Source organism: Leguminivora glycinivorella, chromosome Z (assembly GCF_023078275.1).
Source record: "Leguminivora glycinivorella isolate SPB_JAAS2020 chromosome Z, LegGlyc_1.1, whole genome shotgun sequence".
Classification (NCBI taxonomy): domain Eukaryota; kingdom Metazoa; phylum Arthropoda; class Insecta; order Lepidoptera; family Tortricidae; genus Leguminivora; species Leguminivora glycinivorella.
The window spans coordinates 48,937,110-48,960,172 of NC_062998.1; the positions used below are offsets into that span (position 1 = coordinate 48,937,110).

At 41.5% G+C, this 23,063-nt stretch overlaps 1 protein-coding gene across 1 annotated transcript in view; it reads left to right on the forward strand.

Annotated features, from left to right (window-relative positions):
* The first annotated feature begins 310 nt into the window (after positions 1–310).
* The window catches only part of LOC125240508 (otoferlin-like), a 45,876-nt gene continuing 23,123 nt past the window's right edge, over positions 311–23,063 (forward strand). The window contains exons 1-19 of the mRNA XM_048148399.1: positions 311–394; positions 1,899–2,040; positions 2,279–2,423; positions 3,703–3,859; positions 4,573–4,756; positions 5,759–5,937; positions 6,320–6,452; positions 8,552–8,715; positions 9,151–9,384; positions 10,262–10,417; positions 11,137–11,277; positions 11,570–11,597; positions 13,725–13,891; positions 14,380–14,493; positions 16,060–16,197; positions 16,715–16,864; positions 17,109–17,257; positions 17,958–18,105; positions 21,647–21,839. Of these exons, the coding sequence (XP_048004356.1) occupies positions 311–394; positions 1,899–2,040; positions 2,279–2,423; positions 3,703–3,859; positions 4,573–4,756; positions 5,759–5,937; positions 6,320–6,452; positions 8,552–8,715; positions 9,151–9,384; positions 10,262–10,417; positions 11,137–11,277; positions 11,570–11,597; positions 13,725–13,891; positions 14,380–14,493; positions 16,060–16,197; positions 16,715–16,864; positions 17,109–17,257; positions 17,958–18,105; positions 21,647–21,839 (2,806 nt within the window). The remainder of the gene's footprint in view (positions 395–1,898; positions 2,041–2,278; positions 2,424–3,702; positions 3,860–4,572; positions 4,757–5,758; positions 5,938–6,319; positions 6,453–8,551; positions 8,716–9,150; positions 9,385–10,261; positions 10,418–11,136; positions 11,278–11,569; positions 11,598–13,724; positions 13,892–14,379; positions 14,494–16,059; positions 16,198–16,714; positions 16,865–17,108; positions 17,258–17,957; positions 18,106–21,646; positions 21,840–23,063) is intronic.

Consider the following 23,063-nt stretch of genomic DNA (forward strand, 5'->3'; position numbering starts at 1 on the left):
AAGAAACAAGCGTCTTAACTTTTACGGTTATCGAATTATTAATTAAGATAATTACTGAACACGTGTGACAGCCTTTATCAATTCCTAATGTTATTTGTTTTGACATGTGCCGTCAATCACTTGACATTAACTTGAATGTAATTTTTAAGGGACTCACACTAATAAATGCATTATGTATGAAAACAAAAAAAAACACGGTGTATTATATTATGTCTGAAATAAATAAATTCAACTGAATTGAATTGCATTTCAGGTGTGTGTGACTGTTCTTGAAGGCAAGAAACTAGCATTCACTTACCCAGGCCAGGCTATGTCTTACGTGGTGGTCACTTTAGACAATATGAAATATCGAAGTGGACTGAGAGCAAACTTAAGAGTACCATACTATAGAGAGGTAATGTTGAAGTATTTTACCATTTATGAATTATGGGCTAGACTGATTGATTACAGACTGGGAGCCGCGAAACACAATTGACGGGGCAGGTCGGGGTTCAGGCAGACCAAAAAGGAGATGGTGGGATGGTGGGGTTGTATCTTGTTACTTAATGCATGTTAGTTATAAGATGTAATGTTTTGAAAAGAAGTTGCCCGCCGAGTTTCTTGCCGGTCCCATAGTGGATACCCCCCTCCCAACTGAGGGGGGACTGAAATCTTCTCGAGGCTGAGGCGTAGGGTTAGAGCCGGCGTAGCTTTATTTGACGTTCATATGCGCATTGTAATATGCCTACTTGAAAAATAAATATTTCATTTTCATTTTTTTTTTAATTTGGTGCCATAGCCGAATGGCATTTCTGCGACGCGAAACGAAAACGAAACGCCACGAAAGGTAGTCTGGCTCTGTCGCGCCAATACGCACGAGCGATAGAGATAGATATCTACGAGCGTTTTGTTTCGTGAGCGTTTCGTGAGCATTTATGCCATTCGGCTACGCACCCTGCATGGACGCATTCTACCCGATGGGAAAACGCCAACGACAGGGTTGAGTGGAAAAAACAAGGGGAGCCCGTTGGTCAGCAGTGGGACACTAAAAAACGCTGAAAATTGCGCTATGAGCAGGGGCGGCTCACTCCGCGATTCTAACGCCGCGCTACAAGTACATGCCGGCGGCCGCGAGTTCGCGGCCCTTTTAGTGGTGACGACCTTCGCCTGGCAAAATGAAATTCTAAGTCGGCTGCTCGCGAGCGGTCCGTTTGTTAATGTAGGTAAGAATTTAGAATTTAGAATGAACAAAAGCAGAATCGGACAAATTTTGGAACGTGACGAAAACCGAACGAGACGGCCCAAGAGTATACCCAAAATTCGAGTTGGCAACACTGAGCGTTAAACATTTAACGCTGTCAGTAGGAATCAAAAGTTTTTGTCTGGCGTAGCCTGTAATGACCCTACCTGCTAACTTGCTAAGCCGCGGTCCTGGATTCGAATCCCGGTAAGGGCATTTATTTGTGTGGTGAACACAGATATTTGTTCCTGCCATGGATGTTTTCTATGTGTATAAGTATGTATTTATCTATATAAGCATGTATATCGTCCCTAGCCGTCGTACCTAGGACACAGAGTAAGTAAGCTATGCTTAGTTTGGGGCTAGGTTGATCTATTCTGTACAAGGTGTCCCCCAATATTTATTTCTTACTAGCTTTTGTTCGCGCGTGTTAGAAAGAGACACAAATTAGCCTATGTCACTCTCCATACCTTCAACTATCTCCACTTAAAAATCACGTAAATTCGACGCTCCGTTTGGCCGTGAAAGACGGACAAACAAACAGACACACACTTTCCCATTTATAATATTAGTATGGATGGATTTATTATTATTTAAAGAATTGGGCCTAAGTAAGTAAACACAAGTTTCGCTCGAGACGTTTTTCGACTTTTGGTTTAACTCCAGCCTTTATTTACAGAACTTCGTATTCGAGGTGTTCACGAGCGCCGCGGAAATAAAACGCAAGTGCCTCTGGTTCACTGTGGTGGAGCCGTACGGCGGAATACCCCGGATGCTGGGCGAAGCCGGAGTTGATCTAGCGCATGTCTGGAGGCAACCACGTAATTCATTCATTAATATCTGTATAGAAGGATTAGCTTTTGCCCACAGCTTCGCTCGCGTTACATTCGAAAATTTCAGAATGCTCCATACAAACTTCCACCCCCCCCCCCCCTCCCCATTTTAGGGAAGTGAAGGACTCGCTAGTCGCTACGCTCGCAGTTCAATATTAGAATCTTTCTTTTGCTCGGGTATCAATTTGCTCCCTTGTAAAACAAATAACTATTTTTCTCCTTACAGATCACACTATTACTCACAAGTGGGTACAGCTGACTTTGCCTACCGATCCTAAGAACAACCCAGTGGGCTACCTAAAAGTGGACATCTCCATTTCGGTTCGCGCTGAAATGTTAAATGCACCGTTTTTCCAAGAGAAAATTGAGGAGTGAGTTGTTTTGCAAATTTTTGGCACTGGTTTTGTAATAAAAACAAACGATACTTGGAATAAACTGACCTCCAACGTTTCAGGGACGTTGTCCCCGTGGTCTCGGAGAAGACTGGCTTGAAATGACATCAACACCTTCTGACAGCCGCGCGAGTTTTTCGAACTACCTGCACTTGGTTTTGATTATCAACTTGAACTGTTTTCAAGCCAGTCTTCCCCGAGACCACGGGGACAACGCCGTCCCTGAAACGTTGGAGGTCAGTTTAATATGTAGTCATACGTGATTAAGTCCTGATTTTAAGTAAACATTATTATGATAATTGGAGAGTCTGCATCTATATACTTAGACTGTGCAGAAAGAAAAGACTAGTCATATATTATGGGGACCAATATACCTGTTAGCGACGTGCTCAAACGGTTTATTTTAATTTGTTTTTAGGGTTGTTATTAAGTAATATTACTTTATGGTTGAAATTTGGAGGTAGATATACGTGTGACGCAGCGACAAGGTTGTAACGGTTTCTTTTCCGACCGCTCGTCAGTCGGCTTGTCTATCCGCGCGCGACACACGTACATACTGCTCTCATTTAAATATCACGTGGTGTCTGTAACTTTACGGAATTAAACTGTTTTTCGTGTCCAGTACTGTGTGCTTTCATTGTGGAACACCCTCACCATCAACAATACCTAATCGACTCTCCGCACTTACTCTAAAAAGGAGACAGATAGCACATTGAGACAGATTTAGATTCTATGTCAATGAAATAGCCTGAAATGATAAATATAAATGATGGTACCATTGTTCATACAGTTTATCGTAGATTTTATATACTTATATTGGTTTAAAAACTGTCAGTATATATTTAAATGTCCTTTGACCCGAATCCTTTCACATTCAACAGCAATAGTGAGGTTGTTTGGTAGCCTTCACATGGTCGAAGGCACTCCTGCACCTAAAAGTCATCTCTACTACTGTAGTTTTCTTTAGTAAAATCATTTTTTTGGAAAAACTGCCTGACTTAAATGCCGGTCACGTCTATCGCATGCATCTGGATAGATGGGTTCATAGCCACAGTGGATGCCGACGAAGAAGTGTGGGCGGGGCAGGCCCAGGCAAAGATGGCGGGACGACCTTGACGACTTCCTAAACAACTGGCCGGAAGTATAGCGGAGAATCGGGAAATATTGAGAGCCAGGGGAGAGGCCTTTGCCCAGTAATGGGACTTATGGGACACTCCAATAGGCTAAGAAAAAAACTAATACTTGCGTTTTTTTCCAGTAACGTGCTCATACTTTACGGTTCCGAGCAGCAACCAGCCTGCTACCAAGTGACGATCTTCCGCGCGTACAACGTGCCGTGTAACCATCTCAGCCGCCCGGATATTACTGGCAACCCGCCAAATACATGCGTGAGGCTGGCTTTCTGTGACATGATGGTATGTTGACGCCTTTATTGGAGTAATTTACAGAAGAGTATTTAGGCACACCTCGGACAATGGCGATCAAATATGAAAGAGGCGCGTTCCTACGCACAAAGTCTAAGCTCGTGTAGCTCGTGTAGATCGAGTACCATGCTTGTATGAGTGAGATATGACAGGTCGACTGGTGGCGTTTTTACAGGCAGTATTAACTGTGAGGCAACCGAGAGCGGGTGGGCGGCACTTTCAGCGAGGAGCGGGAGTGGCCATACTGTACGATAGTACTCTTTATTATACTGTAAATATATAATATATTATAATCATTAACCGACCGCGTTAAGACTTGAAACTCGCCTACAGTCATACATAAATAACATGATAAGAAAATTATGTTAGGCAAAAATCGCCGGACATTGATGTTGACTGCCTTCTCCCGGTGGTAATTTCATAGAACGGTCCGTAAAACGCAGTATCTCGTTTCTCGCTAGGTGGGCAGGACACAGTTACCGGCAATAACATCGTACAAAAAGAAGGCTGCATAAATATCTCACGTCATAGAAAATGGTATAGGTATTTAATTTTTGGTTTGGCGCTATTCACTTTCATCATACAATGATTGCCATTTTTCGTGATGGTTCCGCTTTAATTCCGTAAAGCTCAAAGTGGAGGATCTGGTGACACCTACGTCTTCGATTGATCTCTCTTGTTCAACATACATTGCTCGCCCACAGGGTCAGACCAGCCCGCAGCACCGCACAAACAACCCAGTGTTCATCGAGCGCGTGTCATTGGTCGAGATGTTTCCGAACGTGTGTGACACTATACAGTTCGACGTGTGCTCTGTGTCCATAGGGTTCAAGGTGCTGGCTAGCACGAGCTTGAAGCTGTCGGAAATATCGCATGGCGGGGAAAACGGTGAGATATAGGTACCACTTATGGTATCGGACGGAGCCTGGAGGGTTATATTAGTTAGATGAACCACCTCAACTGAAGAATTCCTGTCAAGCTTTCAATAAAGAAATAAGATCTCGAGGGGACCTCTGGGGAATCCGGTGCCCTGTACGAATCAGTTGAAATTCAGTGTCATATGAGAGGCTGTCCCTTCTGTCTCCATGAAATCTCAACATAGGCTCTGTATCACCAAGTTAACCAAGTAAGATAAGTTTGCACTCGTATTACAGCTTTAGCATTTATATACGAACCGTCTCTCCAACTCGCCTTCTTACATATAAGTACGAGTTACTACCCGAAATGATAGTGCCTTACAGTCCTTACACCATGGTACGCTGCTGGTGGTTATGAAAACCATAATCTCTTACTACGAGAAGGATTCCTGTCCCTACTGGCTGCGGGTTGGACCACGTGGTGCCTTACAGCCAAAAGCCGTATTACACGCTCAAATACTGTACCTAGCCGAATACACGGGACTTCCAAAAGATTATCGCCAGCTCTTTAAAAGCTTCCTTTTTCATTACAAAACTATAAAGGGGTAAAACCATTTACAGAATTCCTCCCAACATTCGGTCCATCCTTCCTACATATGTACGGGCCGTGGCGGTAGTCTGAAGATCCATCGCGGCCCATTATAGTGGCCTTGAGGATCGTCGTGCCTTACTACATGCAGGACCTGGGCAGGCTAGGCGATCTTGTGTCAAACGCATACACAGATGTGTCGGTCACCAGCCCTATAAAAGATTCTTCTTCCCTTACAAAAACTGACAGTTTCCTAAACAGGTTCATCCCTCCTACGCATGTACGGGCCTTGAGGACCATCGTGCCTTACTACAGGGAGGGTCTGGGCAGGCTAGGCGATCTGGTGCTTTAAAACCAAACGCATACATAGCTGTGACGGTCACTAGCTTTATAAAAGATTCTTCTTCCCTAACGTACACTGACAGTTTCTCAAACCGTTCACAGGATTCCTGCCCACATTCGGACCGTCCCTGCTACATATGTATGGGCCGTGGCGGGAGTCTGAAAACGGGCCCTTCCACCGCGGCGCTCTGCTAGTGGCCTTGAGGACCATCGTGCCTTACTACAGGCAGGGTCTGAGGACGGTGCTCGTGGAACCGGTGCTCGCTGGCGCCCTGGATGCAGTAAGACAGAGACTGATGGTGCTGTTACACCGGCAATACAATTGTAACAATTCACATACAATAGCCGCGTTTGTTCAATACGCACCAACTAATTATGGAGCAAACGCGGTAATGGTATGTAAATTGCTGGCAATAGTGTTGCCCGTGTAACAGCAGTCAATGTTACTTAATGGTTAATATTAACTTAAATTAATGTAGTGCCACCAACTGGTCTCATCTCAGCAAATTGCTGGTGACTTCCAGCAGTTCCAGCGCTCGGCGATGCGATCATTAAGAGAGAAAAATCACGTAACCCAGTACAAAAAGAAAGGAATAATTATAAATAATATTTTGTTAATGTGTAGTATGAGAAAGTTATCAGGTGAAATTTTCTTATTGGCAGGAATGGGTCATAGAGAATTTCGTCATGTTTTGTCCCGTGTTTGAGGTGTCCATGCTGCATAAGTGCTTGGCGGGCACCACGTGTGGAGTCGCGATCACCACTGGAGAATTGCCTTTTGGCGGCTACGACAACGGCAAGTACCAATACATCAATATTCAGAGTCTATGAGATGATCCTAATTTTAACGTCCATGTACAGTAAACCAATTGGAACCCTAGGCCACTCTACAACCATGTCAAAATGACTAAGAGATTTCTTACAGTCTGATTTATAACGTCAAGTACTATGACATAGTTCTACAGTGGCCTAGGGTTCCAATTGCTTGTCTGTACATGTAATTATGAAAGTAAAATGAATGACTCAATTTATTATATCCGATATACTTATATTATTATGGATGCTATATTTATAGACAATTATACAATGCGAAATTTTAATTTTGTTTTACAGAATCTAGCGAATTTGAGGCACTGATTTCTGAAATAAGTAAGTGTTAGATCTTGCTGTTTTGTCACAATGAAATTAGCATAGTTATTCGTATTATAAACATAAAGCTTTGAATTAATTCGTGTTTTTATTGGCCTATTTTTTTTCCTGACATACCGGGTGTGCAAAAAGGGACATGTATTGGGTCGGCACAAAAGTAATGAGACACTTGGTTTACGTTTTATATTTTTTATTATTATTACAATACAAAAAGCTTAGTCGATGATGTAATTAAAACCATTAGCATCTATGACTTCTTGCCAACGATCCGGCAAAGTTTGGATGCCTTTCGCCCAGAATTCTGATGGCTGTGCCTCGAAAAAGTTGTTCAACTCCACCTGTACATCATGGAAATCATTGAATTGTTTACCCCGCAAATGTCGTTTCAGGGCTCTAAACAAATGAAAGTCTGATGGTGCGAGGTCTGGAGAATAAGGTGGGTGGGGTCGTATCGTCTCCCAGCCCAAGTTCTGCAGCTGTTGGCGAACGGTAGATGCGACATGAGGTCGAGCGTTATCATGTAGTAAAATTACAGTGGCTCGTCTTCGTCGTTTTTTCTTGATAGCAGAAGATAGTTCAGTGAGCTGTGTTGAATATTTGTTAGCTTTTATAGTTTCATTGTGTAATAGTTCATGAAACAGCATGCCTTGCGAGTCCCAGAAACAACAAAGCAAAACTTTTAAGCGGTTCTTTTGACTCAGCTTCGGTGGCGTTTCTTCTCGAAGCAGCCAAAAAGCACGACGTGTATCGTTCTCATAATAAATCCATGATTCATCTCCCGTAACCAGATCAGTCAAAAACTCTTTACGTCGGGGTCGCAGCAAAAGTGATTGACAGATGGCGACACGGACTGCACGACTGGCGTCGGTAAGGATGTGCGGTACCCATCGAGCCAAAACTTTTCGATACCCAAGCTCATGCAGATGATATTCCACAGCGTGGTGACTGCAGTTAAGTGCCTCCGCTAATTCACGAGTAGTAGCATCAGGATTCGACTGTAGTTCGCGGCGTAAATCGTCATCATTGAATGCAGGTGGTCGCCCTGAGCGTGACTGACTTTCAAGGCTCCTGTCTCCTGATTTAAAACGGTCAAACCATCTGGATACCGTGGCATAGCTTGTACTTCCAGCGCCCAATGCAGTGTTAATATTGTCAGCCGCAGCCCGCGCACTGTGGCCTAACAAGTACTCGTATAAGTAAAGTGTTCGAACTTGTCGCTCGTCCATTTTATTTCAATCTAACTAAACTAATCACGAGGGCGGCTTTATATACCCTCACATTAGAAGTACCTAGAATGTTCTACAACATACTAGAATATTATCGAAAACAATTAACTTAAGAAAGGAAATGTAAGTAAGTAAGTAAGTAAGTAAACACTTTATTGTACAGAAAAATAATACAGCACATAATATTTAATGTATAGAGTTTTGTAGAGTGTGTCATTACTTTTGTGCCAACCCAATAAATAGAATAGGGTCCCTGATGGACACAATCATTTTATCCGGATTGGCAGACATTACAAAATAACAGGGTTGAGTGGAAGAAGCAAGGGGAGGCGTTTGCCCAGAGTAGGCTAAAAATGGATTCAATTGTTCCAATTTCAAAAACAAAACAAATGCTATCGGGTCTCAGGATCAGGAGGATAAAATAGATTCATTGAGAGTTCTAATTCCCAAATGAAAACAAATGCTATCGGGTCTCAGGATCAGAATTTTAAGACCAACGCCTGACGATAATTTTCTTCAGAACAGAAGAAGCTGCACTACACCGGCGGCCGTCCAGTGCGTTGGACCAGCCAGTCGGGTCACCTGGAGATGGCGTGTCCAGTGCTGCAGCTGGCTGCTCGCCTTCCAGACCTGAGGTTGCGCGTTTATGTGCACAACGTGCTACTGGGTCTCACTGAACAGTTGGTGAGTGTTGCGGCAAGCTCGGTAGATGTCGCTGTTACTTCTGCAAACTGACATGGATCTTACCCAGCTGTTTATGTAACGCGTGGAGCTTTTTTATGTCACCTGGAGATGGCGCGCCCGGTGCTGCAGCTGGCCCCTCGACTTCCAGACCTGAGGTTACGCGTTTATGTCCACAACGTGTTGCTCGGGCTCACTGAACAGCTGGTGAGTTTACCCAATTGTGAGGTAACCGAGAGCGGGTGAGGGGGCACTTTCAGCGGGGAGAGGGAGTGGCCATACTGTGCGATAGTACTTGTTATTATACTGTGGTACAAGTTTCTAATGGATTGGCAACGCGCACGTGACACTCCTTGAGTTACACGCGTCTATAGGTGACGGTGACCGTTTTCCACCAGGTTAACGCAATTTAATAAAAACACGGTGTATTGATTTCAGGAAAACAGTCTCTCAGAAATCTCTGCCCGTCTTGAAATGAAGGACTATACGAACCCAAGCGACCTCCTAGATTCCTTAAACCGCTCCAGCGAGGAAGCCATGGCGAAGATCAAGAAGTTTCTGGAAATCGTCCAGTATTCCAGCTCTCACGAGGAGATGCAGAAGTATACCACTGAGCTGGATCGGAATCTTGTTCAGTTGCAGAAGGAGAAGATCGTTAGTTCTGTAAAAATTGTACAGATGTAGTGCGAAACGTTTTTCCTTCATATTTTCTCGGAAACTCACGAAAGTGTAATGTTATTGCATCAGGCAGGCTCAGTACTGTACAAAAAGTACTAAGCACAGCATAGACACAAAGGAAAAACACTTCGCACCGATCTGTACTGTACTAGATGACCCGTTGACCCGCCAACAAAGTGCAAAAATGAAGTTTGGTATTTAAAAATGAGTGTCAAATAATCGCTCCTAAAGAAACATCGTTTTTTGAACTTGATAGGTTCAGTAGTTTTTGAGAATTACACTGAGCGTGGCCCGACACGCTCTTGGCCGTATTATTCTAATATACAGCGTGTGGATTCCATACGGGCGAATAATGTATCCAGTTATAGTATCTAATCATACGAACCATATAGGATAATCATTTTATTAAAAAGTGTTATTAATTAAGAGTAATTATTTTTTTAAATCTGACCAAGCAGCAATGTACGCCGTCCATATTATCTTGACATGACATAAACGTCATGTCGTAATGACGTTTATGTAGGTACGCTAATTGATGTGGACGTAATACATTGCGTGCTGAATTATTATGTATGAAAAAAAAAAATCTCATCTATTCAATAAAAAAACCATGTAGTTAGGCTCCTTAGGTCCAATACTAATCGTTATTCAAATATTCGCCCGTATGGAATACACACGCTGTATTATTGTATGCCCGACTTAACTTCCCGTTTAATATTTTAGTTGCCCGATCAATTATATGCCATTCTTATTTTATTCTTTCATAACTTCTCCTTTTTGTACAAGTTTTCATCTTAGTAATTTGTCCAAATCCGCTTAGTCCTGCTTTTAAATGATAGGTACTCTTGGTTTGAAATCCAACTTTTTCCAGGAAAAAATATACTGTCGACTAATGGCAAGAAAATCGAAATTCAGGCCGCATTGCCAGTCCCGTGGTCCTGATAACGTTGAGCCTAAGAAAGCTATTAAAATAATGCTGGCTGAATCCAAATGTATCCTTCAGGAGCTGAAACAACTCATGTATAAGGTATGTTGTTGGTTGTAGGTTCTAGGGCATCCATCTACATGGTATAGGATATAGGGGTAGATGCATAGTCATAAGGTTAAATAAGTTTTTTTTTTTTTTTTTAATTTATTTATCTAAAAACACTTATATACTATTTTATTACATTTGAACAGCGAGCGAAAACCGCTAACGGTTTATCTGCCGCCGTTGTCGCTCGTTTACATTGTAGGTATTTTTATTCAATAAAGGTATTAATCTATATTTATATCTAAGTAGTTATTTAAACAGTTCTTATCAAAGTGATATACATATACAAGTAGCGAAAACTTGATAAAATTTTATGAAAGTTTCATACGAAATACAGGAAATTTAATATTATGAATTGTAAGGTTTCAATCTCCATACAAAAATGAGAAATTTTCCTATGAAAATATCGCATTTTCGAAAATCTTCCGTCGTCACATCTGTAGGGTAAACCCTTATGCTCATTTCTGTCTAATGCGACCATGTTTCGTTCGCAGTCCCAAATTGTTTCCTCGGACCGTAAACTGCTAGAGAACGGATTGCGGTAGCGGTAGGCCGGTAGCTCATTGAAGTCATTGATGAGCATACAATCGTAATAAGACTCGCTGATCGTTCGCAGGTACCCAGACATGGAAATGGTGCGCGTGTATTGCGCAATAGGAGAGCATACGTGTTTTATCCGATCTCCTTCGTACCTATATCTGTGATTGTTTCAGACTCCAGACGGCTGGCCGCACATATCGGTGTGGTTGCTTAGTAACGGGTCCCGCGTGGCCCACGCCAAGATACCGCCGAGTGACATCATACATTCGATCACGCCGGAACAGAGCGGCCAGCGGTGTGGCAAGATACAGACGGTTTATCTTAAGGCAAGCTGATACAAGAATATTACGCAAAACTCTGCGCAGAGAGCGCTACTAGCACGTTGAAGATGCCCTACCGCGAATCATGTACGAATTGCAAAATTCGCACGTGTGGAAGGCTTGAGTTCACGCTCATATTGGGCGTGCAACGGAGCGGGGCGTGCGGCGTGCATGACAAACAAAACAGTTGAAGCTCATACAAGTATCCTGAGGCGACGATGCACAGTTTGTACGCACGCACCCAGCGTGCACTCAGGCTTTACACTAGTTACACTTATTGTGACAGGAAAGCAACACGTCGCACGTGTTTCACGGTATGCAATTTGTATTCAAACCGCTTTGTTGCGTCAGTGACAGGGAAAGGGTGATGTCAAGGCCATCGCGCTGTCACACCGTGTTATAATATAACATTTATAACAGCTGGCGTGGGGACATCATAAGATATTTTACCCATATCTCCAGTGTCGAATTTGGAACCTTCAATTGCTTAATCCCTCAAATGCCTTGTTCCAGATGTGTCACAGACAATTTAAATTCTGATAAACAAAATGAAAATTCAGTAGCAAATTTTTGACAACGGCGACCCAGGGGTTATTCCATTGTAGCCCAAAATCCGAATTTATTTTACCAACCTCTGTGCTGTGCGAGTGCTGGCAGCCTGCATGGCCGGTATGGATGCCGCTGCCAGCGCGCGTCTTTTGTTTTTATAATATGTACAGATTTTTTCAATAGGCGACAAATACGAAACGTTTGTCATCATTGTTACAAATCTTTTCGTAAACTATTCATGTAAATAGTTTTTTAAAATTAAATGGCTTTAGTCTATTGGGACCATTTTGCCAGTGTCAAGGTGATATGAGCTAATATTAATTAGTGATTTTGGTACGGTAAGTACGACAGTGTACGGTGAATTAGCACTTGTAAATTGATAGCCAGACTTCATAAGACCACGTGGACTACCGGCCGTTGATGACAAAAAAGTGGCTAATCGCGATTCGAGTTAATTCTTCATAAGTTTCCCACTACTACATTAGTTTTACTGCATAAAGCATAGTTAACATAGTATTGGCACGCGTTTAGCGACGAATAAAAAAAATATATTTAAAAATTTAAAAAAACTGATAATCACATCTTAATTTTAATACGTTGATAACTCTATATTAGAAATTTGGTTGATCTAACTTTTTGCGTTTGTAAGTTATTGATGATGGACGTTGACCGGCGAAAATGCACTGTGAACAAATACGTGAAAAATCCCCTTGGTCTGGGTCAATGATTGCTAAATTGTTGAATTTCCAGAAAACTACTAGGCAATAATTATTGCCCAAATCATTATTTCATTAAAGGATAATTAAATAATAGTGGCAAAATAATTCAAAATATCCACTCCTTGCGGTCCACACGGAATCAACAGACAAAAAAGATGGATGAAAATCTTGTTCAGAGGATGATGAATACTATTTTCAGAAAAGTCCGTAATTTTGTGCATAAACATACTGAATGATTGAAATATATGTGACACGCTATAAATTAATAAACGATCTTTTATATTCTGCAATAAAAAATATTGTTTACTTTTTTCTTTTCATTTAAAAATTAAATTCCTCCCATCGCGTACCAATTCTTAATTAACTATGCTTTAATACACTATCGATATTACACTTTAAACAATATTAATGAGCAAAAGAAAAATGAATTATTCACGAGGCGTTACCACTAAAATGGCGCTCGAACCGGAAGTACATTTATCTAAATAGCTATTCTTTGCGGTGTTTGTGTAAATAGATGAAATATACTGCACAGCCAAAGATATTGACGTGTTTTGTTCATTCTCACACTCCACAGAACTACCTAGATTTAGATAGAAGAAACAAGTTCATCTATTTGTATAGGGGCCGAGCGTGTCAGATTTTGTACTGAAGTTGATACTTGCCTGTGATTAAAATACATATATGTCTCAGGCCCTTAAATGTACCTACATAATCTTTTTGTTGTTGTTGCAATTAAATATCACGTAACGAGGCATTTTTAACGTTTTTGTTGACTTCAACTTACAAAAATTGACGCCCGAAAGCTGCAAGCTGCGATTAAAGACTGACAAAGTGGATTTACTGAGTTCATTTGACACGCTAAGCAGATACGTTTGCTTGATCTATGATTCTTCATTCTACGGTGTATATACCTACCACACCTCGGACACCGGCGATCAAATATATGAAAGAGGCGCGTTCCTAGCACGCATTCTAAGCTCGTGTAGGTGAACGCGTACTATGCTTGTATAAGTGAAATATGACAGGTCGACTGTTCGCGTCTTTGACAGGCGGTAACTGTGAGGCAACCGAGAGGGCGGCACTTTCAGCGGGGAGCGGGAGTGGCCATACTGTACGATAGTACTTTTATACTGTGGTTACACTCTGAGTTACAAAGTAATACTGTTTCAGCCGATAAAATGTCGCAACACCAGCCGCCGGACTGCCATTGTATCTACGGAAAAGTGGAGCTCCTTGCTTGGATGGGACTGTTCCGATATCGGGCCATGTTCCAGTATTGTATACCAGATGGGTACAGGAGTACCGAGTCGGGTCTCAGCCTGGAGTGTGATCCCATGGTACGTATCTAAAAGTACTCACAGTAGTAGTTTCCTATACTTAAAATAAAATATTTTATACAGTGCAAGAAATAAAACAACACATAATTCGAACAAAAAAATATGGACAGTAGTTATGTTTAAACATAATTTATATTTAATAACTCAACTCCACGTTTATGAAATGTGATATTTTTGAAAAAAATTATGCTGTTCTACTCAGAATCACTAGCTTTTTCAATCCTAGTATTTTATTATATTGCCCCAAACCATTGTCCCATCCGATTTTTTTATTTTTGGATATTTATTTTCCGTACATGTTGTGTGGGGGAACAAAAGAGGAAATTAAAAAATAAAAAAAAATTCTGGGACATTTTTGTTTCCCAGTGACTTTGAAAGTCCTCGTGATTCTGAGTACAATTGACCTAAAACTCCCTAAAAAAATCAAAATAAAAAATGGCAAAAAAATAAATGCTCAATTAATGCAAAATTTGTTAATTTTCCAACAGCCCATCGAATGCCGCGTGAACATCTACCGCGCCAAGCTGTGTGGTGTCAGCGACATCAGCGGCTTGTCACCCTTCGTGAGGATCCATTTTATGAACAACGTCAAAGAAACGCAGGTCTGTCTATCGACGTTGGCCCTGGCCGAAACACACGACGTTAGTGCGTTTTCTCATTATCCGATCCGATATCGCATGTCGGACCAATATCGCATACATTATAGGCGCCATCTTGGATTTTTTCTATCGAAATCCGTCCGATATCTGATCGGATAATGTGAAAACGGTCTCAGGGTTCGCGTGGACGACGGTTGCGCGACGGCTATGGAAGTGTCTGATGGTGCTGAACATTGGGCTGTTTTTGGTTTTTGGCAGCACCCAAGGTTACGTACTGGTTCATGGTAGGTACCCATACCCTACAGACGCGAGTGATTTTCGTCCCCCTAATCCGCAGGCAAAGTACCTTAGATAGAACTTCGCTCGCGTAGTCTGTCTAGTGCGTTTGCAGATCTTAGAAAGTGTTCGGTATCCGCCGTATGCCCGCCGTAGTTGAGGACGACCCTCCATAACATTTTGAAGAATAGCGCGGGCGGCATGTGACGACCCATTGCCCGCGGCGTCTGTATTAGATCAACCAAGGCCTGACATAATATGTCACATGGTGATATTGCGTCTGTATTTTTACTCTTGGACCAAATTAAATTATGATCAACGTTATGGAAACAATAATATAAGGCCTAACGTTCCACATATTCAAACGTTCCACTTAACGCACTATGGAAACAGCTTATAATATAAGCTGTTTCCATAACGTTCCACTTAACGCACTATTCAAAATTGCATGCAAAATCTTATCGAAATGTAAGTTGTGAAGCTGACAGTTAATATTTTCTATGACAATAATTTAATTTGGTCCAAGAGTGAAACTTACACAGTTACTGAATCTTGACACGTTAGTAACATTACTTAACAGCGTGGCAAGTTACCCCAGGGTTAAGAATTTCACGGCCCCCTTTCTTCTCCTGGACCGGCTCATTGCAATATCACCATGTGACACCAGACTTGTAGGGAATGTATGTAATAAGTTCGGCAGCGCGAGAGCCCAAAAACTCACGTGACAGGGTCGCCATGTGGTGCGGGAAGTTTGGCGTACAATTAAATACAGAGAATGCTGAATAACGCCGTGTCTTGCGTGGGCAACGGTCGCGCGACCATCGCGCGACCGTCGCCGTCGCGTCTCATCGCATTGACTACTTGATCTACTTCCATATCGATAAGGTTTGATTTCGTATGCGTCGCATCGCCGTCGCGCGACCATCGCGCGACCGTCGCCCACGCAAGCCACGGCGTAAGACTAAAGGCTTTATACAAGTTAAACTTTCGTGAGACATATTAAAATAATTAATTGAAATACGGTTGTACTCACGTTATTATATCGCTATTGCTGCAACATGTTTCCGGGCCAATTCGGAGGCCCCTCTTCAGGCATATAGGAGTTCACGCGACGGCTAAACTCCGCAGACTAACCGCGCCGCTCGCCGCTCCGCCCGCTGCAATAGCGATATAATAACGTGAGTACAACCGTATTTCAATTAATTACTAAAGGCTTTATTTAATAAACACCTAATTTACAGTGATACAAATAGCAAGGTTGCTATATTACTTACTTATGAACTCCTTACACAGGTATGTCAAAACACCGCGTTTCCGATATGGAGTGAGATGCTGCGTATATCGTGCAGCGCTAACGTGTCCATTCTCCGGCTGAAGACAAGTCCCCCGGAGATACTTGTGGAGTTGTACCACTGGGATGCCACGCAGAAGGTAAGGCACACCGTAGATAATGGGGATCAAATATACGAAAGAGGCCCGTTCCTAGCACACATTCTAAGCTACATTACTCTTAGCAACATTACTAAGAATTCGTCCTGATATTTTTTTCAGTAAACTGATGACTTTCATGTTGCCGCCAAATCCTTCAGAAATAACCGAATTAAACGAAATGTCAAAATTAATCAACTCTGACTCTTGTTTATGGTACAATGCCGTTAGTTTTTAAGAAACTAATTTTAGTTACTTATTTTTAAGGATTATTGTTTTTTTAAATCACTCCGGTCTAATTCAATTTTAAAACAACAAGGATCTAAATCGATTCATCCGTTCAGGAGCTACAATGCCACAGACAGACACACACACAAGCATACAGACAATAGACACGTCAAACTTATAACACCCCGTCGTTTTTGCGTCGGGGGTTAAAAATACGAACTTACTACCGTTGAATCTTAGACCGTTATCAACTTATCATATATGCCTCATTTACACTCGCATATTCTCCCAGGATAAAATCGATCTGCTGGGTCGCGTCACGATGAAGCCTGTGTTCGTGCCCGGCCAAGACCTGGAAGCGCCGTCTACGCTGGACTGGCACAACCTTCGTCTGGGAGCAGAAGATGTGGGCAGAATACAGATGTCCGCGCAGATTATGCATGTAAATATGTATATTTTCAGTACAGATGGTGCTTTTTTTACGCACTAGTGCGAGAAATGGTTCACTTCTTATCAAGTAGAAACTTCGGAGGGCTATCTGTACTGAAAAACGTCGTAAAATACACGTGCGAAAAGTAAATTCGTAATTCATCGTAATCCTTTCACTTGCTCATTTTTCAATTCCACACTCGGCGTTAAAATACAACTTTTGCACCCTTGTATAACAAATAACTATTATCTTATAGGTGACTAGTGCTCTCAACCAGACCTGGGTCAACAGATCGCAAGAGCAGCTGCAGAGGTCCAGCGAGCAAATTATAAACCAAACTGTGCTGAACACTGACGTCCCGGAACCCCTTCCTTTACACATATTGCCGGCTAATACGAATTACAAGTAATAACGCTTCTCTTTATTATTTGGTTGAATCAACTTTTTCTTGACCGTTATTGCCATGGTGACTTTCCCCTGAATCACGCTGGTTGTATGCATAATTAGGTGGCAAATTAAGGAAAGGGCTTGTTAACACCAGAAAAATGCATGTTTGCATAGTTTAAGTAGCAAAATTTTGCATAAAACCAGCGTGACGCAGGGGACTGTAACCATGACAATAACAGGCAAGATAAAGTTGATTCACCCATTTACTAGCTTTTGCACGCAGCTTTGCTCGCGTTAAATACGAAAATTGCGAAATGTTCCATACAAAAGGGAACATTTTCTTTTCTTTTGACCGTCCCCCCTCCCCCGCCCTGGGCCTTCGATTAAGCTTATTGGTGGATATCAAACACACCTACGTAGCGCATGTCTGGTGGAAGGGCACCCTTAGTTGCGGGTTTCCTACTATATAAATTATACACGGTGTAACATGAAAACTGAATAATGTCAAATTTCATTTCAAGATTTAAAAATTGTATAATGGATTTTTCTTAGTTTCAGAGTTAATACCATTTAAAAGATCAACAATTCCTTATTATTTCTTAGTGCAAAATGCTCTTTTCATGGCATCCCCTGATAACCTAATAAAAAGTGACAAGTACCTAATGACGATTGTACCTACCGTCTTACTCTATTGATACATATTTCAAGTATTTTTCAGAATGGACGTGTATTTCTGGGGTCTCCGTGAAGTGAGCATCACCAACAAGCCCCTGGTGACCTTGGAGCTGGAAGACGTCACCGTCAAGTCGGCCATCATCACCCACTCCAAGAGCAACTGCAACTTCCCTCATGCAAGGATTTCACAGGTATTGAAAAATCGAACTTGGAAGGTCAGGGTACGCTGAGAGAAAAAAACAACCAGTTTTCATGTTAGTTCAACAAGTATTTTGGTTAAAATAGCGCCCACATGCTCTTTGGTTCAAACAACAAGTTAGATTTTGTTAAGTGTAACTATTGCATTCTACAAGTTACTCGTCATTTGAATCAACAAGTCGATTTTATAAAAGCAACATAACACATATTGCTTTAAACATATGTTTGGCTGATTCAATCAAATACCTTTTAACAACTTTGACCTTGCTGTTCGGACAAATTCGACTTGTATCATCAATATTGTGATTTATTCCATTTACTTTTGATTAAAACGGATAAACCCGCAACAAGTCGAACTTGTTAAATTCACAATGGAAATTTCTCTTACTGTACCCCGAATGGCACTTAAACGATATCGAAACGCTCACGAAACGAAACGCTCGTAGATATCTATCTCTATCGCTCTTATGTATTGGTGCGACAGAGCCAGACTACCTGTCGCGGTGTTTCGTTTTCGTCTTGCGTCGCAGAAATGCCATTCGGCTACGGCACCAGATGGCAGTCCCTATCGTAAAACTAGTGCCGTTAGCTCATAACAATTATAGCCGATAGCTCATAGCTTACTAGCTCGCGGTGGGACCAGTGCCACCCAGTGCCTTAGCCAAATCTTGGGATTAGTTGCCAAAGCGGACCCCAAGCTCCCATGAGCCGTGGAAATGTCGGGATAACGCAAGGAGGATGACGATGGACAATCAAACTTTAGGCAAAGGGGGTGGCTTTTGAAATACACGGGCTTTGAAAATTTCGTTTTCACGTCACACTGTGATTTAATTAAATTTTCTTTCATATAAATTTCAATTCATATAAAATATATACGAGAACTGTATCGTCACTACTTTGGATTAGTTGCCAAAGCGGACCCCAGGCTCCCATGAACCGTGGTAAATCGCGGTATAACGCAAGGAGGATGATGATCGTCTCTACTTTAAAAAAAACTCGTATCTGACACTGCTCCTTAAAGTTAAAACGGAACTCTATATGATTTTTGTGTTATAAGTATCCACAATAATCGAAGGGATACAAGAATAAATAAATAAAAGTATCTACACCCTGTTTTTATTGAATTCCGTTAATTTTAAGGGAAGATTCATTACATCAAATACAATTAATTTCTCTAAGAAACTAGCGTCTTAACTCTTGCGGTTATCGATTTATTAAAAAAAATAAAGATTATTGCTGAACACGTGTGTCACAGCCTTTACCAATTCCTAATGTTTTTTGTTTTGACATGTGCCGTCAATCACTTGACACTAACTTGAATGTTATTCGAGTCTCTCACACTAACAAATTCATTTATTATGTATGAAAATGATGAAAAAAATTTTTTTTGCGAATTTAACTAAAAGTGATATACAGGGTGGTTCCTAATAATGAACCTAACGACGTGTCGAATTTAACGGAAAACAAAAAAAAACACGGTGTATAGCGAGAAAGCCTTTTTATAGTATTTTACATAATTAATATAATTTCAATAACACATTTTGATTTATTTATACACAAAAAAAAGTCAAGCTCTTGTAGTAGATACCGGCAAATACGTATTCTTATAAACATCCCTAACAGTTTCTCTCCTAAGTCTGTATTCCGCCCACATTTCCCTATGTCGTCTCAAACACAGGAACGCTATGTGGCCCATGATGATAGTTATCAGACATAGCATAAGGCCCAAGTTATACAACACCATGTCAACGTGCAACACTTCCAGCACCAGTATAGGAAACAATGATGAGAGACCCGTTGTCACGCTGAAACCAATACCTATTAACATTTTTTCTACGAAATATCGCCACGTCCCACTTTGAGCCAATGTAATTTTAACTATAGAATGCAACACTGATAAATATAACGCAAAAGTGATTAGCAGTAAAATAATGTTCACTCCATAATTGAAACTGACGACAACCTTTATCTCACAGTAATATTCTATAGCATAAACAATCAGTACTTCCAAGAATGGTAATATCCAGCAAAATATGTTCGCTTTTAAGTATTTCCTGCTGACTTCGTTGTTGGTCACTTTGACGAAGTCTAAATAGAACATTAATATTGTAACAAATAACCAATGGGTCATTATTATTCTGGGCACTAATAATAGTAACACAATCATTATTGGTGAGAACTTATAGTGAGAACATAGGTTGAAGCCTATCATATTGATATCACTCGCGAGCATGAGGCTTAGGAATACATAATGGTCGAATTTTCTCCATTTTGATAGTTTGATCCATGACACAGCTCCGAATATTAAACTTATCGTGGATAGGGCTAAAGTGATGGCATACAAGGTGAGATTGCAAATGTAGACGGCTTGATGGGCGGGGGTCTTCCTTGGCAGCGTCGTAGTATAGCCTGTTAGAAGGGCCTCGAATTTCGACTGCACTGAACCTTCCATGTTTTTAAGTCAACAGCCGGTATTTCACGATCACTTTCAATTTAAATTTAAATGTCTGGATACATTCATTTACTAGCTTTTGCCCGCGGCTTCGCTCGCGTTGGAAAGAGACAGAAAGTAGCCTATGTCACTCTCTATCCCTTCAACTATCTCCACTTAAAAAATCACGACAATTCGTCGCTCCGTTTTGTCGTGAAAAACGGACAAACAAACAGACACACACACTTTCCCATTTATAATATTAGTATGGACATCACTTCATGTGTAATAATCAGTGTCACTTTATAAGTTCACATATTATAAGTATTTTATTACTAATAATGATCTGTGCCGCAGTAAAATCACAAATGGCTTTTTTGATATTTAGCACACCATTATACCATGCGCATTATTAATTAAAGGATAAATATTAAATAACTCTAAATGGGCAAAAGATATCAAATTATATAATTTCATAACATTTTCCTCAGTGAGCGCGGTGCAATAATTTACCTTTTTGGAATTTCCTGGTGTAGGTAAAAAATGCATGTGTATCGCTAAAAGGAATAAATTAAAATTGCGGAATTCTCCATACAAACTTCCACCACCCATTAATCAGGGAATTGGGGGGTTAGAAAGAGACAAAAAGTAGCCTATGTCACTCTCCATCCCTTCAACTATCTCCACAAAAAATCACGTCAATTCGTGGCTCCGTTTTACCGTGAAAGACTGACAAACAAACAGACACACACACACACACTTTCCCATTTATAATATTAGTATGGTATGGATTATACATATACTTAGAATATAGTTGTCAAAGCGGAGGCTCGGGCTCCCATGAGCCGTGGCTAATGCCGGGATAACGCAAGGAGGTTGACGATGACGTAGAATATAGATTCTTGACGGGGTGACGGGTTAAGAATTTCACAGCCTGCGACTGGCAACCTGTCACTACAAAAAGGTACTACAAGTAGATACAATGTCCCAGTTTCGGTTCCTTTAAATGCCAAGAGTGGCACTGAAAGTTTAGTAGTTTCATGTGCTCTGCCTACCCCTTTATGGGATATAGGCGTATTTGTATGTATACGTATCTATTTCAGACGTTCCAAGGTAACTTGACGAACGGATCCCAGATGAACATCAAGTTGTTTGACACGACCACCTTCGGACGGACCTTGTTTGTGGGTTCCAACACGAAGAAACCTCAGAAGTACCTTCTCACCTGGCTGCCGAAGCATGAGAGGGAAGAAAAACTATATTTGAAACCGGTCGTTAATAGTCTCTTTACGCAAGGTGACTATGCCGTCTGTAATAGCAATAGCAGGCCCCGTAGCCGAATGGCATTTCTCCGACGCGAAACGAAAACGAAACGCCGCGAAAGCTAGTCTGGCTCTGTCGCGCCAATACGCACGACCGATAGAGATAGATATCTACTAGCGTTTCGTTTCTTGAACGTTTGTGCCATTCGACTACGCACCCAGGGTGGCTAGCCGAATGGCACAAACGCTCACGAAACGCTCACGAAACGAAGCGCTAGTAGATATCTATCTCTATCGCGCTTGCGTATTGGCGCGACAGAGCCAGCGGCGTATCGCTTTCGTTTGGCGTCGGAGAAATGCCATTCGGCTACGGGGCCTGGCGCAAGCGCGATAGAGATCTACTAGCGCTTCGTTTCGTGAGCGTTTCGTGAGCGATTGTGCCATTCGGCTAGCCACCCAGGTCTACATCACTCGCTCGCGGACGCGCGTTAAGTACTACACGCTGGCCGTTCATTCGAATAAATAAGTGGCCGAGGGGTGCCACGCGCCCGCCTGTGTAGTTGCGTGGCACGTACCTACTATTCTTCTGAGTTTTACGTAGTAACTTATTAGTATTAATAGTTAAATAAAGGTATTTGTCGCTTTGCGGGTAGGTGAAGCATCTGTTACGTTTTTCAGTACAATATAGTGTTTTTCACCACACCAACTGGTAAAGTAAAGGCATACTTTGCTATTCGAAAACAGATAGCAAAATTGCATTTTATCCACAAGAGTACATAGTAATTTAATACAAATTTTGACTTGGTGTCTTGAGCTGGCTGGATTTACGTGTAAATGATGATTTTGAATCATAAAATATTGTTTAAATTGATAGGTTTGATTTAGTTTGATGTGTCATAGTCAGTATGTTGTTCGTGTTGGTGTGATTAAAAATTTTGTGTTTCACTCGGTGGTAAACTTTGTTTAACCTTCGTGCCTTGAAACTCTCGCTACGCTCGCGGTTCAAAATTGGAATCTTTCGTTTGCTCGGGTATCAATATTGGCACGTGCGGTTAAACAACAACTTTGCCCCCTTGTAAAACAAATAACTATTTCCCGCAGTAGTTCACAAAGTAGGACATTTCTTGTTAGATCGAAACTTCAAAGAGCCATATGTACTGAAAAACGTCGTACGATACACGTGCGAAGAGGAAGCGACTCGTTACGAACTTCCTCTTTTCCGCATTTGTATCGTAATATACTATCACCCATTTGGAAA